Genomic DNA, 17,312 nt, shown 5'->3' with positions numbered 1-17,312 from the left:
TATGTAGATTTTAAGGTATCATATCAGACCAGGGCCATGATATAAATAATATTAATATCCCTGAGTTTGAAGGTGTGACCTGATGTAATAAGCACTTTGTCAAAAGACACATTTTACACAAAAAACAATGCCCATACACACAGGGATGACGATCATTGGATGTCGGCTGCCATGCCAAGATCAGGCGTGTCCTCGAAGTGGACCTTGTAGTCACCCTCCTGCTCTTCAAACACAATGACCTTATTCATGTCAACAGAAAAAATAGAAAGGCAAAGAAGAAGAGAGTTAGCGCTTTGAGACTCGTTGCATTTTCACACATTGTAAGTTCAATTTTAAATGAATCTTCCAAGTCCATCATATTGCAAGGGAAAAAAAACAGAGTGCCTGGAGTGAAATAAGAAGATTGATACCACTCTCATGTCTGTTCTGAAGCTAGAACCAGCAGCCAGTTAGCTTAGCTTAGCTTAGCATAAAGACTGGGAAAATAGCTAGTTAGCTTGGCTCATGTTAAAATATATTTAACCTAATATCTCGCACCAGCATCTCTAAAGCTCTCTTACTAACATGTTATAAATCTTTGTTTAATCCGTACAAAAACCTGAATTAACAACAACAATTTGTTGCGGTTTTGACAAACTATTTCTTAGAAGGGTGCAGTGACTACGGATGAGACAAACTACACGTAACGTGTTCATCAATGAGCTTCAGAGGGGTTGTTAGGAAGTTTACATACCACACAGAGCAAAGCTAGCTGTTTCCCCCTGTTTCTAGTCTTTATGCTAAGCTAGGCTAACGGCAGCCTCGAGTGCACACATGAGAGTTGTAGCAATCGTCACATCTAACTCTCAGCCAGAAAATGTAATTATTCCTCTTACAAATGCTGGTTTGTGCACAGCTGTACCTGGTTTATTCCACTGTTGAGAAAGGGACCAGGGAGGTAGAGAGCCTGCTGGGGCCCAATTGACCAGTAGCGGCCCAGATTCAGCCCATTGATAAACACAACACCTTTCTCCCAGCCCTGTGGACCCAAAGATAATTTCATGGTTTCACAATGTATACATGAAGTATTTTTCACAACGTGCAAAAACAAAATGTACAAAGCACAAAAACTACACGTTTCATTTCACTTACAAGCAGCTTCACAAACGTGTCACTCGGATACCCGTAGGCAAACAGCCTCCCCATGAAGAATCCAGGGAAGCTGGGAGTGTCAGGGAGAGATTTCCAAGGTGCCTGATAAAGACTGAAATAAGGCAACCGCTTCAAACACACTATTACGGCATAATGAAAGTAATATGCAATGCTTTAGATTCAATAAAGCGTACAAACCTATCAATAAAGCTTGGTTTCATATCCAGGCTGTATATTGTAAAATCACGCAAGGGAGTATTGTTTAATAAAATGTCTCCCACAAGGCCTGCAAGAACACAAATCAAAATTGGCTTATACGCTACCCACTGAGTGCTTGAGTGATTTAACAGCAGGCATAGCAATGAACTTCATATTCTCTGTCGATCACCTTTCCGTTGTTTGTCAAGGTCCCTTCCCTGGTGAACTCGTCCACAGTTTTCCACCAATAAACTCAAGGTACGCCGTCCCTGTAGGGATTGATTGCTTTTATGTCTTTTGCAAGTCTTAACAGCCAACACTTCAGTATCCATCACGCTCAATATCTCTGAACGATGTTTATTGGACAACGTCCAACTTGATGTCATACCTTACCATCAGGAACCGCCAGCTCCAGGCTTCGGCGCTTGAAAAGGCCAATGAAGCTTCTGTCTACAAACACCTAGGAGGACAAATATCGCTGTCAAATAGTTAATATTATCTTACACACAACACATAAACGGCTTTTATCTTTGCTAGCTATCACCACAGTCATCACCCTAACTTCCGTGTGCCGTATGTTCTGAAATGTGTACTGTGGGCACACCAACAACATGGAGTGACCACTGATCGCCCTCTCTGATATTAAAGGAATAGTTCAACAATTTTGAAATACAACTTTTCGCTTTGAGAATGAGAAGATTGTTACCACTTTCATATCTATCAGACAGTTAGCTTAGCAAAAAGACTGGAACCGAGGGTAAACCGTTAGCCTGACTCTGTTCGATGGTAACAACACCTGCCTACCAGCACTTCTAATTTTCACGAACAATCACATTATATCTTATATCTGAAGTCCTTGCTGAGTTCTAAAGCTAACTTCAGGAAGTCACTGCACCTCATTGAGAAATTGTTTGACACATAATCTTCTGTAAACCACTAACTTGTCACTCTTTTCTTTGGCGAGCTCTTTTCATGCTTGCAGTTTGTATGCTAAGCTAACCGGCTGCTGGCTACATATTTTGTGTACATACTGTGTATCGGCCTTTGAGAGATGTAACGATGTCTAAATTGCGATAAATCTGTCTGATACCGACACACAAGGCACCCTTTTGCATTTGTATGACACGCACCAGGCTCCAGTAACGAGAATGAAAACGCATCCACGTCATTTGTAGATGCTCAGAGAAAACGCTCCAAGACTGTGATGAAGTAATGTGAATACCGAAAAAAACTGTGGGTGGGAGGAGTCAAACAAACACAAGACATTCAACCAGGAGCCCAGTGTTCGTGTCCCTCAGTGTTGTTGAGTTATTTTGAAGTTACATTCGTGATGTTTGTGCCGTGATTTCTGTACTTTTGTAAGGTTATTTAAGTTTTACTTAGTTTACGTACTTATTTAAAGCCCAACCTTGATGTTTTTCCTGAACCAAATTAAGTTGTTTTGTTGCCGAAAGAAAGTGTTTTCGTTGACTTCACAGCCTTAACCACGTGTTTGCTACAACCGTGCGCTGGGCTACGTGATGGAGTGAGATCATGCCATCATGTACCATGAGGACTCACCAGAGCACGGTCTCGGACATTGTCTCCAGACTTCAGTAATCCTCCACTGGTGATGGTAGCCTCATACAGCGTGTATCCATAGGACTGGCCGTTCCCGTTGTTCACAGGTAGATTCTCCATGCTTACTGGCTTGGGTGACTTAAATGGCTGTAGAAAACGAAAGAAAATAAATTGATCTACTGGACAGAAAAGCTAAATTTGCTTTGTTTTTTTACACATATAGGCAACAGATAATCTTACATAAAACGTACTCCCTCAGTGAAGCTCAAAGCATCCCATAATGACAGGTGCTGGTACATGATAGCAGGTTCATAAGACTCCCTGTAATGCAGGGTTGGCATGTCAGGGAAACTGCCTTCTCCTGCACAGAAAGGTCAAGGAGAACATCAGGCGTAGAGGTTAGTCACAGCATGTAACCACATACTTCATCCTCATTTAAATTTAGTGTTAACTTACTGTTGTGTCGAGAAAGTAAATCCCTGAGGAGGTGGTACTTGGGAGTGTACTCCCCTGCCTCAGACAAGGGAGCATCATAATCTGAAAAGCATCATAGTGTGACAGATTAACTATCATCTGCTGCCACCTGCTGGGTCTTAAACTCAATGCTGTTCTGTACAGCAAGGAGCATATTCTCCAGGTCTGACATGGCAGTGCTTCTTCATTATCATAAAAAAATAGCATGTCAATTTGCATCAATGACACCGCTAGTTTGTTTGTGACACAGAGGAACCAACCGTAGCTGGGGACCAGCGCTTTGTAGGAAGGGTCAGCGCGTGCTCCGCTCATGAAGCCAAAACTGGAGCCTCCGTGGAACATGTAGAGGTTGACAGACATGCCCCGCCTCAGAATCTCTCTCACGGTGGACACCATATCTGACAAAAAGTTCAACAAATGTACTCCTTAAAAACATAAAGGTCCCTGCAACAGGGAAGTCATAATATAGTCTTTAAATCAAGTCACTGACACCTTTTTTTGTCTCCGCTGAGCTCTTACTCAGAGGCTGCAATAATTCAAAAGTAGGTCACGTTTGCATTTGCATTGTTGGCACGTAGCTGGCGTTCCTTATGCAAAAAGAAAAGTGGTAGGAAAATAAATATGATGCAAACTAGGGAATGAGCTACAAAGCATTTGTTTACAAAGTGACTTGACGTTAATATTGCTGGTGTGTAAAACTAAAAATGTTATTTCATGAAGGGAGTCAGTGGCTTTGACAAAGGACAGAGAGTCAGTTTATGGGTGTGAGAAACCAAAGTTAGCATTTAAACTGAAACCTTACGTTAGGTGGTTCTGATTTGATGCAGAATTGGGTCTTACTGTCATGTGTTTTTCGAAGCTAAGACCAGTATTTCTAAAGCAAATCTGCAGATTTAAAAGTATTGTCATTCAAAGAGCCACAAACAGCGACCTCCACTAACCCCATTCATATAAAATTACTTTTGATCCACAATAAATGTGAAATGTGCTTGGCCACCTACACAACAGTAAGACATATTGGGACACGCGACCACCTTTATGTTAAGAAGCAGCACTGAACAATTCGTGACAAAATGAAACTTACCAAAATAAATAACATTTCATTGCAGGTTTTCAGGCATTTTATTTAAACAACTGTGATGGGGGGGACCTTCCACAGATCTAATACATGTATCCCTATCTACTTTTAAAAAATGTGTTAACTCATTAAAACCTTCATTATAAAGGTTATAGTTGATGGTGAGGAAACAGGAAATGCGGGAAAATAAAAAGGGGGAAGTCGTGCAACAAAGAATCAGAGGTTAGCATCGACAGAAAGGTGGCAAGGAGAAACCTTCCTTACCCTCTGGGGGAAGCACATGGTGGAGGTCGCCCCACACATCATACCAGCCGGTCCAGTAGTCCATCACCATGGTGGGGCCGTTGGGCTGACAGACAGCACAGAAAAGGGCCACACCATCAGCTCACACAGCTCACTGTCCAGTGTTTCATTGCCTGTCTACGTGACGTCGTTCAGTGCCAGATGGTGAAACGGTTTAGAGAGGTAAGATACACACCTGGATAGCGTTCAGATCCTGGATGTCCCTCTGATTCAGCTTCTGCAGCTTCACTGATCTGATGGCTACAAGATGGGAGATCACAAGGTAAGCTGTGTGTGTGTGTGTGTGTGTGCACTAATAAAATACTGTACCTCCGTCCACACCCCCAGACTTTAATGTGTTGTGGTAATCTGATGTGAGCAGAAGCTCGCTGATCCCTTTGGACTGTAAGGCCTTTGAAAATAAAACAGAACGGGAGCTATGAACGTCATCCAATTGATCTATTCTATCAATCTCTTTTTATACATTTTGTTTTTATTTCAGTTTCAGATGGCATTTTAATCAAGCGAGTCTATTACATCACCTCTTTAATGAAAAGCATGTAGCTTTCATCCTTTGCAAAGGATCCATACTCGTTTTCAACCTGCACTGCAATGATGGGACCTCCTTTCTTGAACTAAAAAACATAAACAAACATAAATTTCAAGTGAAGTGAAACAACCTGGAGCTGCAACAGACTTGTTTTTAGCTTTGGTAACAAATAAAGCGACCTGCAGTGGAACCACTTTTGGTATAAGTTTGTCAAAAAAAGTATTGACGGCCTGAGTAAAGCCTGGGTGAGTCGTCCTCAGCCTCATGCTGCCGTCACGGAGGAGCCAGCTGCAACGAGACAGAAAAAAACAAGACGTCACAGAGTTGTGAGTACAACAGAGGCACAGTACTGGACACAGATGCACACACGGGGAGGCTTCCCTTACAGCAACATGTGACCTTTTTTTTAACCCTGATTGCCCTCAACAAAAAGTGGAACTTTGTGGCTTAGATCAAGTTGCTTTTGTGCTGTTGAGTTAAAGTCACTTACAAATGTAATTTCATTTATTCAGGGACAAAACAGTGAGAGCTAGTTAAACAAAGAATTGGACAGGCTTTGGGGTTTAAATCCGCTTCCTACTTCAATATAAACAACATAAAATCTGGCTTTCTAAATGCAATAATGTTAACATTTGTATTCCAATAATTCTAAGAATACTAGCACTACCTTGGCAGTCCTCCCAGGTCCAGCTCAGAGGAAATGTAGGGCCCTGGACGCAAAATCACCCACAATCCCAATTCAGCAGCAAGGTTGATATAAGCTCTGAAACCCAGACGGAGAAGACAATGAAAAAGCATTTTTTTCTATCCGTGCAAACGCAAAGTTTAGACCCCCAAGCGAGACCGCGTATCTCGTTGTTTGAGGAGTGTGAGACGTGCTCGGCCACAACGGTCACACTCCCTCCTCACTTATCACCGACTGTGCCATTAATTGCTTGATAAGCTGCTGTTGTTGGGGAGATGCTGCCGTTGTCAGGTGGGACCTCTCTGCCTCCGGCTTCTCCCTAGAGCACAGCGGCTTAGATAATAAGAGGGAGAGGAGAGTATTCCCCAACACACCCTTAGACCAGGTAATATTGTAGAATATTACACAGCTAGCGATGTGGTGCAAGGTGTTTTCATTCTTATTTTGGATGTGTGTCGGTTGCGTATTTGGTGTAGTGCCACAAACAATCATGAGTACCACTCCTTACACTAAATCCAGCTGTGAGTGGAAGTTGAAAACCGCACTCTCTGGCTGGTGCAGACTCCACGGCACGTACCTGCAAGAATGCAGGATGTTAACATTCAAGCCAATCTTGGGAGACAAAACACATCCACGGTAGTTTTCCCGTACGTTGTGAGGGTGTTGATGCCACAGGCCTTCATCTTCATCAGGCGGTCCCTCCAGTAGGCCCTGGGCACACGGAAGTAGTGGACGGATCCCCCGAGGACGCGGAAGGGCTCTCCCTCCAGGGTGAACTGGGACGAGTTGGCACTCAGGCCCATCTTCCTGCTCATCCTCCGTCCCCCCGCCGGCATGCTTGGAAGAGGAGTTCAATTGTGTCACACTCACATAACATAGCACACAGGCTATTGTGCCTGAATAGACCACATGACATGCCCAATGGGAATTTGCAGGCGTCTCTTCGTTGGCAAACACAGCAGGAACATATTTGAGTTTAGAGGCAAGATGCACTTCAACAGATTTAGTTTATACTCCATATTAACCTTTTAAAATGTTACATATACTTTTTCACTCTAGCATCCTTTATGCTATAGTTAGTTAAGAGTCTACATTTCCCCCCCAGAGAAACACATTCTATGAACATCAGTGATACTGTATTATGAGTACAGTACACCTCATAGTAGCTTTACCTAATATCATCACATCATTATAATATAACAATATAACAATGTATACGACATAGTGTCTGTGCACACAGACTTGCAGCATATCTATCTTAGCGAATCATTCATTCACTTTCGACCAATGAGGAACTGCATTAGTTGCAGTCTCCGAGTTGCTCTAACTGAATCAATTTAACATTAACAACTTTACTTACCCGAAATATCTGTACACGATGAAGCCAACAATGCACAGGCAGATAAGTGCATATTTCCTTTTGTGAGCATTACTTATGGTCAAGACAACCATCGGTGCATGAGCAGATCTTCTCCTGTGACTCAGGCAGCAGTGGAGTTCACTTCACAGCAGCATCTGCGCACAGATGAACGCATGATGCTGACTTGAACAGCGCACCGCCTCGTGGGAGTGCCCCTTGTGCGAAGCCATGGAAATCGAACACACCTCTTAATATAGCAGGCGTGTGTGTTACCTCTTGGTTCGTAAAATGTATAGGTGAGGATGACGAAATAGTTCATCCAATACAATTATTTTCTTGACAGAAATATTGGTTTAAAAATACATAACTTTTAAACATAAAAGGTGTATAGGTTAGAAAATAGTGTCTATTATTTTGATTATATTGGGCCATCGCAGTATGAACCTATTTGAAAACATTTAGTAAAGACTGTTAACATATCTTGAGTTTACAATAGTGGGTGTTTAACATCAGAAATGGCAACTATGGTGGTGCATAAGAAATGCAGTTTGATTATATATTATATTCTCAACTGAAGGCATATTCAATAATATTGAAAGTAATACACACATAGGGCGTACACAAACATGTCCAATCATTTTTGCAACGCACTAGTTCCCTGTTTGTTACTGTTTTGAGGTAAATGAGACGTTCTATTCATCTCCCTTCATCCTCCAATAACGAAGACTACAATTCCCATGTTCCTTAGAAGTCGGAGCTTGCGCAATATGTTTTGCACGGCCCTGGCTGCTGGTAGTGTCTGTTGTTGTTGTCACGTTAAGGGGGCAAAAGAAAGAATTAACGAAGTTAACATAACCCCGGGCCTGTTGCATGAGGTAAGGACGATACCGCGGTGAACCGTGTTCTCTGTCTGGCTTTACACGCTTGTTGAGGTGTTGTCCTGACAGAAAACACCACAGTTAAATTAGTTGTTGAGCGTTAACAGTTAGGTTAGCTAGCAACACAGACAGACAAGCTAGCAGAGCACTAAACAAACCAAGGAAAGTCAAACGATTATGAGACCAGAGACATCATGCTAGCCAGACTAGCTACATAACGAGTGTCTTCACATGTAAAAGTGTAATGGATTTTTCTGGCAATAACGAGCTGTCTAACGTGGACTCTTCGCTACCACCTTTCTTGGGCTAACGTTAACCCCCTGAGCTTGCTAACGGGCTAACTTACACAAATAGTAACGTTATTGTCAAGAGAAACTGGCTGAATTAACGTGTCCAGCGTCACCTTGTTATAAAACGTGTGTAATCGACCGAGATCCAGTCCGTTTGAGAATAAAAGAGGTGACGTTGTTGTTTTATAACGTTACCAAGCAGACACATCAATGGGTGTGTTAAACAAGCAACGGACAAAAGCAGCCTTTATTAGGCAAATATTAGTTATGAATTCCTGATTTCAGTTAGGATGGTCAATAACATCAGATCCTGTTCGACCCCCCCCCCTTCCTCTCTCTCTCTCTCTCTCTCTCTCTCTCTCTCTCTCTCTCTCTCTCTCTAACACATTATTAATGAAGTTGGAAACTAGTTTGTTTTCTGTTTTTCCTTTTGTGATCTCATTTAAACTACACTTAAAGGATTCCAACAATTTTTCGTGGCATCATAGTATAGTGTCCAAGACAAAGAAAATACTTTTTAGAGAGATGTGTCACACCCAGAAGGATTTTTGTAGTTATTCTTTGAAGTAAAATAATAACTATGTAATACTAGAAGCTTTGATTTTCATGTATGCATGAAAAACTACCACATTTAGAAATGCCAAGATCGCTACGTTTAAAGGACGGGTCATTATTTTGCATGAGTGAGCTGAATTCTACTAATGATATTGGATAAAGCTGACATGGGTGGGGAAATGAAGTGAACAAAATTGTATCTCCCAGCATACCAAAGTGAGTCTTGTGCTGGTTAGATCTGCATTTTAAAGGTTATTGTTCATTTCTAGCTGCTGCCCTCACTTTAATCCCTTTGGTTCTGGGTTGTGGCAGGTTACTGGGTGAGCCCCTCCCTGCCATGAGTGCTGACCACCAGGTCGCCAGCCCCCCCTCCTTCTGCAGTTGATGGATCTGCAGCTGGTCCAGAGATGACAGACAGCGTCAGGGCCTTCCTCCGCAATGTTGCGACGGTCAGCACACAGACACACACACATACACACACACATACAGAGTGTACTCGCACATGAGCTATGACACGACGCACAAGGGTGTAGTTCATTGACAGTGAAACAGATCCATGAATTAAAAATCCAGTGTTGTGTTGAAATAGCAGAAACATACACTCAATGGCCACTTTATTAGGCACACCTATATCGAAAGGTGTTTATTATATTTTGCAACCTTCATGTATGTGAATGGGGTGGATACAATGTTACAGAGACCTTTGATGTAATTCAGGACAGCACAACACCAGTAATCACATTTCTGACAGTGTGAGCTTTATGAAAATTGATGGCAGGTATGTGGAATCTAATTGCATTAGACTGTACAGGTATACCTAATAAAGTAAGTAGTGAGTGTAGTCTGTTTGTAGGACATGTATCCACTGACAAATCTAACTCAGAAAGATGCTGGAAAATAATGTATTCTGTGCTTTTTAATCAAATGTTCCCAAAACATTTAATCCTCGTGCAGTCCAACAACACAGGTGACATATGTCCACATTTAAAGGGGGTGAACACAACTAAAGCATCATCTTCTCATTATGAATCCCTTTTATACAATAACCCTGTTGTAAATGCTACCCTAATGAAGACTGTCATGTCATATATTTGTTGTAGAGTCCACAGAGATTATCTACAAGAACTCGACCATATCATTCTCTGACTAATGTATGTGTGGTGTATGAAGGGCAAATGGTAGCCGGTAGAACTTCATTTACTATTTTTTACCTTGATCATTTTGTACCATCAGCTTGAATGTGTGCGCTGGTTGTACTCCAACAGAGTCCAAAGATCATGTATGTCTTCCAGATGTCTCTTTTGTTATCCCATTAATGTGTCCTTCCGCTACCTGCATATAGCAGAATAGACTTTGTGGAGCCATCATATGTTGTGTTCAATATTCAATAAATAAAGAAGACAAAATTAAATAAATTCTCATATGAATAAATTGTGAATTTAAATAAATCAGCAATTGATGAATTTGAAAAAAAGGTAACTAATCAAAGTAATCCAGTTCAACATTAGCTGCTGCTGCTAAAACTGTAATTTCAACCCAGCTCACAGCTATACCCAGCTAGTTACACAGCCTGGTGAGGTGACACCCAGCCTTGCCAAGCTAAATAAATAAGAACAGATGTTAATTTCTGCCCCTGTTTACTAAACGGGTAGCAGTTGGTGAGCTCGTTGCTTAAGAGGCCAGGGATTGGCTGAAAGGTGAGAGGGCGGTGACAACACTGTCATGAAAAGTGTGAAATAAAGAGTGAACCTGAGAAATTGTTTTATTGGGGAAAATACCATGATGAAATAAAACCAGCATTTTGTCCTGTTAAAGCATAAATAACATTTCATAACAATAAAAAGAGTTGAATCTCAATAATCTCTTCAATTATTGATTTCGACCTGTCGTGAAATCTTTCTGACGCTAAAATAACTTCAGTTATAACTACTCGTCTGCAGACATCAGAACATATGTGTGGTTTTAATAGCACTAAGTAATAAATTAATATAATTCTGGGTCAATGCTTGACATAAAACATCATCGAAACCATCAAGTTCTAAAATACTGTCAATAGGAGACGTTGCAAAGCTCCATCATCACAGTGGCCATTTTTACAAGTTAGAGACAATCACTGTATGTGTGTTCTCTCTCGCTCTGGCTTCTCTAGGGGATCAAGGACTCCATATTGGGGATTGGAACAATCTCCAAGCTGGATGCCCGCATCCAGCAGAAAAGGGAAGAGCAGCGGAGGAGAAGGGCCAGCGGGGCCCTGGCACAGAGACGGGCACAGAGTGAGGAGCGCAAACCGGACAAGTAGGCCAAAGAAGAAGCTGCATATTCTGGTTGCACTGCTGCTGATTTTCTTACCCGGCCAGAGTCAGATATGCTCATAGATATTGTTTTATGTGTCTGCCTACATCATTGCTGTTTGTGGTATTCTTCTAAAAAACGTTGGAAAGTTGCAACTCCTCCTGACATGATCATCTCAGGAGAACTTCCTGTATGCGGCTACAACTAGTTCCACCAGTCAAATGGCTGTATTTACCTTGAGACAAGAGGTTCTTCTGGCATTCATCGCTAAAGAGCAGGAGTTTACACGGCTTGAAAGTAAGCGCTGAACTCAGGTCAGCGTGGCTCTTTGCACAGCAAAACAAGAAGGGGTTGGAAATAGCTCCGTATGCTTATGTCACTGTCGATAATGGAAATTACTTTATAATTGTGTAAATACAACATGTTGTTCAATTGAAGTTGATCGAAATCCACTGTTACAAATACCTTCAGTCTGCAAACGGAGACGTGTTTACAGCGTCCGTTATGGGAGAGAAGTCAAGTCTAAGTAAAACCAAACTACACATATAACATTCAACAGTGATGCACATTGACGTTATTTTCTTTTCTCTTTCAGTGACCCCAAAGTAGCCAGCAGGATTTTTCAGTGCTGTGCCTGGAATGGAGGAGTGTTCTGGGTGAGATATTGAACTTACTGTTCCAGTACATCCTCCAGTACAACTTATCTTTTAACTTCCGTAAACTTAGAACTAAAGTCCCTCTTGTAAATGTCAGCTGAAGACTTTGTCTCTCAGATAACCAACTCTGCTGCCCCCATGTTGTGTGTTGAAATGACTCTGCAGCCCCCCTCCAAAACAATCTTAAAATGTCAACCCTGTTGTGTGTCATTTCTCTCTCCAGCTCAGTCTGTTTCTCTTCTACCGGGTGTTTATCCCACTGCTGCAGACTCTCACAGCAAAAATCATCGGTATGTATGGCTGCTCGTGAATCTGGCTCGCGGTAGGAACCAGTCAGTGAACAAGCTGTTTTTGCTCCAGGTGACCCCTCCCTCCATGGCAGTGTGTGGTCCTGGTTAGAGTTCATCCTGACTTCCGTCTTCAGCGCTCTCTGGGTTCTCCCTCTGTTCGTCCTCAGCAAGATAGTCAACGCCATCTGGTTCCAGGTCAGGCCCTGCTGCTTCGCTAGGCTGTAATGATGTGATCTACGCATAGATCCCATCACATAGTCTGACATGCCATAGCCACAAGGTTGCATCCTATAACGTGCTGTTATTGTCATTGGGTTGTGAGTTTTTGGAATAGAGTAGAAGCAAAGTGGAAGTCCTCTTTCCAAGGTGCGTGGAGAAGGGAAGAAGTCGGAAGAGGTCAAGACTCAACTCCAATTGTTGCTGTGGGTTTGACCTCTCTTTGGTTGCAGTGAAACACAGCTTACTTCACAAATGAGCCGTATTATCAAAATTGCTGGGATTGATAAAACCAGCTCTGCATTTCCCATACTTAGTGAGCAAGTCCATTCTCCCTGTGATATGTCAACACTGATCCTTTATCAACAACAAACAAAAAAACAGAAATATCCTCTTGCTATAGATCTAGATTTTCAGAGATGAGAGAAGTCACACCGTTAAACTGGAGCCCTGTGACTCGCAATAAACACATTTCAGCTGCTGGAAATGTGATGATAACAAGGTGTGAGACAATGAGGCATCACTGGAGGTCACATTTTATATACACAGAAGTCTTTGAATTGGCCTGAAACTCTTGCTAACGCAGGTTGTTGGAAAACGTAAAGTTAATGTAGTAAATGGAACGTATGTGAGAGGATCACTCCTGATATAGTTTCATTACATTTGTTTCTAGTAAACGTCTAGCTCCTGTCATGATATATTGCCATCACAAAGCTTAAGACTGTGTCCCAAACCTTTATGTTTATAATGTTGTGTTTTTTTTCATATGCTTTGTTGACACAGGTGTTGTTCTCTGTTGCAGGATATAGCCGACTTAGCATTTGAAGTGTCTGGATGTAAAGCGCAGCCGTTCCCCAGCGTCAGTAAGATCATCGCAGACATGCTCTTCAACCTTCTTCTCCAGGCACTCTTCCTCATTCAGGTACATGTTATGTAGACTGGTACTTTGCTTTGTCTTCCTTTAACAATAACGTCCCTGTCGGTGCTTCTCTGTTTGTCAGCGCTATAAAATCACACTGTAGTGCATTTACCCAGAACTTCTGCAGCTGATGCTCTCCACAGTGTTTGAGTTGAGTGTTGGAGTAAAGCTGTTGTCACTTTAGGCTCAGATTCACCAAATGTTTGCTCAGTGCGCAGTTGTTATCGCTTGTCTGACTGACAAAGTCTGTTCCTGAACCAGAGTTCTCCAGCATGTCAGGCAAACGATTCCAAACCAGATTTTGCACCACAGCTGATCTGGATTCATTTCTAACAAATAGTACAAACATCTAAATCTCTACTCTCTAAGCTAAAGCATGAAAACGTCTCTCCTCCTGGTGAATGTCATCGTGTTGTGTGTTCTCATGGTCCTCCAGGGCATGATTGTTAGCCTCTTCCCCATCGATGCCATTGGACAGATGGTTAGCCTCCTCCACATGTCGCTGCTCTACTCCCTGTACTGCTTTGAGTATCGCTGGTTCAACCACGGTGAGATACTCACACTCACATTCTATACCCAGATCATCTCCATTGAATGGAGAGCTGAAGGAAAACTGAGACTGTTAATGTTTGTTTAAGGCATTGAGATGCACCAACGGCTGTCCAATATCGAGAGGAACTGGCCCTATTACTTTGGCTTTGGGTTGCCCATGGCTCTGCTGACCGCCCTGCCCTCCTCATACATCATCAGGTGAGACTCAGTGGAGGCCTGCCTGCTTTCCCCTCATACAGTTCCTTCTGACAAGATCAATTTCATATTTTGATACCTTGGAAAGAATATTTTGGAACAATTTATAAAACAAGTGATTCCTACTCTACAATATACTCTACAAGTTTCTTAAAAACAAAAAATACAGTCCGAAGCTAACTTCTTTTTGAAAAAACACAAGATGAAATGCAGAAGATGCAAGAATGAGGTTGTATAAAACTCAATATAAACTCTCTACCTTTCTAAATGTATCGGTACTCTCAACCTAATGATTTGAATTACCGGTACTGAAAGGATCCTGTTCATTTCATTTGATCTCTTAAGTTATTCTTTTTTTATTTTGTCCAATGGTTTTGTTGGTTGTTTTTTTGTGAAGTTCTATTGTCATGTCATCATAGTGTTGGGTTTGTTATGTGTATTATTTTGCCTTTATCACATTGTAAAAAGAAAGAAAGAGAATAACCCAAATGTTAGTTGATTTTGAAGATAATCTTTGGGTGCAGCCTTGCTTTTTTACATTTCTGATTGTGTATGTTGGGTCCATTCTCTAGCTCTCCTACAGATGTGTTTTTTTCATCATCATCATCATAGAAACAGGTTACTTTATGATCTACTGTACTTTTTTTAACTCTTGAAACCTCTAAAATATGTTTAACATAATTCATCAAGATGAATATTTCGACAGACCTAGAAATTGCATTTTTTGTGAATTTATTTTTTGTTCAAATTCATATGCAGCTTTTATGTCTGTGCCTTCAGTCACAAGACAAATAGTGAGCGAGAGGCAATTTTCCGAATTTGGAAGTTCATTCTTGACCATTGGGAACAGAATATATAACAAAATAATCTCACATATTTTACAAAACGTCAATTTATGACTTCAGATCCATGGGATTCTTAAAAACTTCTTAAATGCTGGTATGCAGCACATCTGGAGAATCACTAACATCATCCAGGGTTAGGATCCTCTCTCCAGTCTAAAATGTTTTTTAGATGTATTTAGATGTTATTTAAAACATGTATGCACTCCTGTATGTATGTATTTAAAAACAAATACCACATAAACGCGGCTGAAGTACTAAAAGAACAGGAGTGCCCTCTGGAAGACAGACCTCATGTTCTCCTTTCCTGCGTTTACGTAATGTTGCAATGTTTATGTTCTTTATTCTCTACCTAGTGGCTGCTTGTTCTCCATCCTCTTCCCTCTATTCATCATCAGTGCTAATGAGGCCAAGACGCCATCAAAGCTCTAGTGAGTGGGAAATAAAGACAATTTTCCTTTTTAAAAAAGAGGAGTTTCTTGTAATGCATGGGCCGCTGATCACATTTGGGTTTCCCCCACTCTTTCAGCCACTTCCAGCTACGTCTCTTCTCCCTGGTCGTTCTGATCAGCAACAAGCTTTTCCACAAGACGGTGCACCTGCAGTCCTCCCTGACGTCCTCCACCTCCACAGAGAGGCTGTCATCCCCCCACACCTCACCGGCCCGCCAGAGACCTCTCCCCACCCAATGATGGATCCACTTGAAGGAGATAGGAAAAGCCCCGTGTGTGAAAGCAGTGTGAAACAGTGATTCTTCCAGGTGGATTTCCTTAATTGAAGATATGTGGTGTAGGACAAAGGGTTTACATGTTTTTTTTTAATCTAATCTCCATCCCTTTGGTTATTCGTTTGCAGAGCCCACCAGACACATTTTCAGTGTGACACAAAACATCGACTGCCCCGTGCCTCACACTCAAAACACATTATAGACTCCGCCCTTGACTTGTTTTCTCTTTTGAATTTTCTGTCATTGTTTTTTTGTTTTTTTTTGTATAATGTGCCATTAGAGTGACTCTCCTTTAGTAAATTACAGCACAAGAAATCTTTTCGTTTCTATATGTTTGAGCAAACGTGTGAGGAAAGGATTTTTTTAAACTGAAGGGGCTTGTTTGTATTCAGAAGCAAAGCACAGTCTTGTTGTACCCACAGTACATGTGTGCGTCATGTTGAAAGTCACATTCCTTCCTCGCAGGTTGAATGTTTTGTTGCACATGTTTTCATGTCAAATGATGGTGTCCTTGCTGTTCCAGGAATAATCTTGGAAAGTAAAGAAAAAAAAGAAAAGGGAGGCTTTTTTATCCTGTAAGAGCTTTGCTTTTAGTAGAATTTACAAACCAGTTCAGGAGCTGCTATGAAGAAGGATTGGTGACCTTAGTCATGGAAACCAAGTAACAAATTCACTCTTGTCGCGTGTTGACTGAAGGTTAACTTGGTGTCTCATCCCAAATTGGATCTCTACCGTCCGATGAGATGTGCATGTTGCAAATCACGAGGTGACGCCAGCAAAGGAAAAGCTGCCAGAGCGCTTTCAGTCTGTGTGAGTCGAGTCGGTGATAGGAGAGATGACACTGCCAAACTGTTGCTTCTATGTTCTGTTTATTTCACTTCAACCACTACAATGCTATGCTCTGTAATAATGGAAGGATAGTTAACGTCTTTTTAGCTTAACAAATGGGTGATCAGCCTTGACCCGCTTGCTCTAGTTTCCCCCCTAGAGAGCTGAAGCAAATATAATTGGTCCCTACGGATCATCGGCTGTTCGATTTCTGTGCTGTACATAATATTAATACACCCCAAATGTTCAACCAGAAGCCCACCACCACGCAGCCACTCAGTCACCGAGCTTTCTCTCACTCATCACAGCTCATGGCCACGGGGAGGGGCATGATTTTTGAAAACGATGTGCAATTATTGTAAGAAGAGCATAGTGTTTGTGCAGACTGATGTATGTGAGTGAGGTTTTGTAAAAGTAATACGTCTAATTCCAATAAAATTGGTCAGTATTCAATATTTTGATCACTGTGTTTGGGGCTTTTGATACCATGGTGAGTAGACAGGACATTCAAACTCAACAGTGAAAAGATGAGGTGGAAGGTGGGACAGTTTGGGGGGGGGGCAGTTAGAATTGGTTTGAGATCTCACCAAAGTTAGTGCTCACACTGAAAAACTAACAATAAACATAAAATATTGTAATGTGTTAACTGCAGAGGAAAGTGGATGTTTTCCACTCATTTTAAATAAATGTCTGCATTCAGTACAATAATGGAGCAGGGTGAAAATATGCAGATATGGTGAGTTTGCAACATGCT

General features: G+C 41.6%; 2 protein-coding genes across 3 annotated transcripts; one reads left to right on the top strand and one right to left on the bottom strand.

The window, feature by feature from the left end:
- Nucleotides 1-152: 152 nt before the first annotated feature.
- Nucleotides 153-7,410, bottom strand: LOC306788143 (beta-galactosidase-1-like protein 2; the record flags this gene model as incomplete). The annotated part of the gene is made up of 19 exons (XM_079283530.1): nt 153-239; nt 902-1,018; nt 1,132-1,243; nt 1,330-1,417; nt 1,520-1,598; nt 1,718-1,789; nt 2,890-3,036; nt 3,141-3,250; nt 3,346-3,426; nt 3,624-3,761; nt 4,706-4,790; nt 4,920-4,984; nt 5,054-5,135; nt 5,266-5,358; nt 5,453-5,561; nt 5,941-6,036; nt 6,467-6,535; nt 6,610-6,795; nt 7,319-7,410. The coding sequence occupies 19 exons, from the start codon at nt 7,408-7,410 to the stop codon at nt 153-155; spliced, it is 1,908 nt and encodes a 635-aa protein (XP_079139656.1).
- Nucleotides 7,411-8,095: 685 nt separating this feature from the next.
- On the top strand, nt 8,096-17,005 carry ei24 (EI24 autophagy associated transmembrane protein). 2 transcript variants are annotated; one of them, XR_013772561.1, is made up of 12 exons: nt 8,096-8,193; nt 9,354-9,490; nt 11,191-11,336; nt 11,929-11,989; nt 12,213-12,279; nt 12,350-12,474; nt 13,298-13,417; nt 13,851-13,962; nt 14,053-14,164; nt 15,360-15,434; nt 15,533-15,763; nt 15,859-17,005. XR_013772561.1 is itself a non-coding variant. In XM_079283012.1 (11 exons), the coding sequence occupies exons 2-11, from the start codon at nt 9,449-9,451 to the stop codon at nt 15,693-15,695; spliced, it is 1,023 nt and encodes a 340-aa protein (XP_079139138.1). In that variant the 5' UTR covers nt 8,096-8,193; nt 9,354-9,448; the 3' UTR covers nt 15,696-17,005. The 2 variants fall into 2 exon arrangements, 1 of the variants encoding a protein (XP_079139138.1); XM_079283012.1 differs by having other exon boundaries at nt 15,533-17,005.
- The last annotated feature ends 307 nt before the right edge of the window (nt 17,006-17,312 follow it).

Source organism: Melanostigma gelatinosum, assembly GCF_949748355.1.
Source record: "Melanostigma gelatinosum genome assembly, chromosome: 14".
Lineage (NCBI taxonomy): Eukaryota > Metazoa > Chordata > Actinopteri > Perciformes > Zoarcidae > Melanostigma > Melanostigma gelatinosum.
Note: the sequence above shows the minus strand (reverse complement) of the source record. Positions and strands in the feature narration are given on the sequence as shown.

What these genes read in the sequence shown, in the direction of transcription:
- ei24 (XM_079283012.1), top strand. Translation starts at nt 9,449, where the DNA reads ATGACAGACAGCGTCAGGGCCTTCCTCCGCAATGTTGCGACG. An exon ending in GGAATGGAGGAGTGTTCTGG is followed by an intron (nt 11,990 to 12,212) that starts GTGAGATATTGA and finishes TTCTCTCTCCAG; the next exon opens with CTCAGTCTGTTTCTCTTCTA. An exon ending in CCCTCCTCATACATCATCAG is followed by an intron (nt 14,165 to 15,359) that starts GTGAGACTCAGT and finishes TTCTCTACCTAG; the next exon opens with TGGCTGCTTGTTCTCCATCC.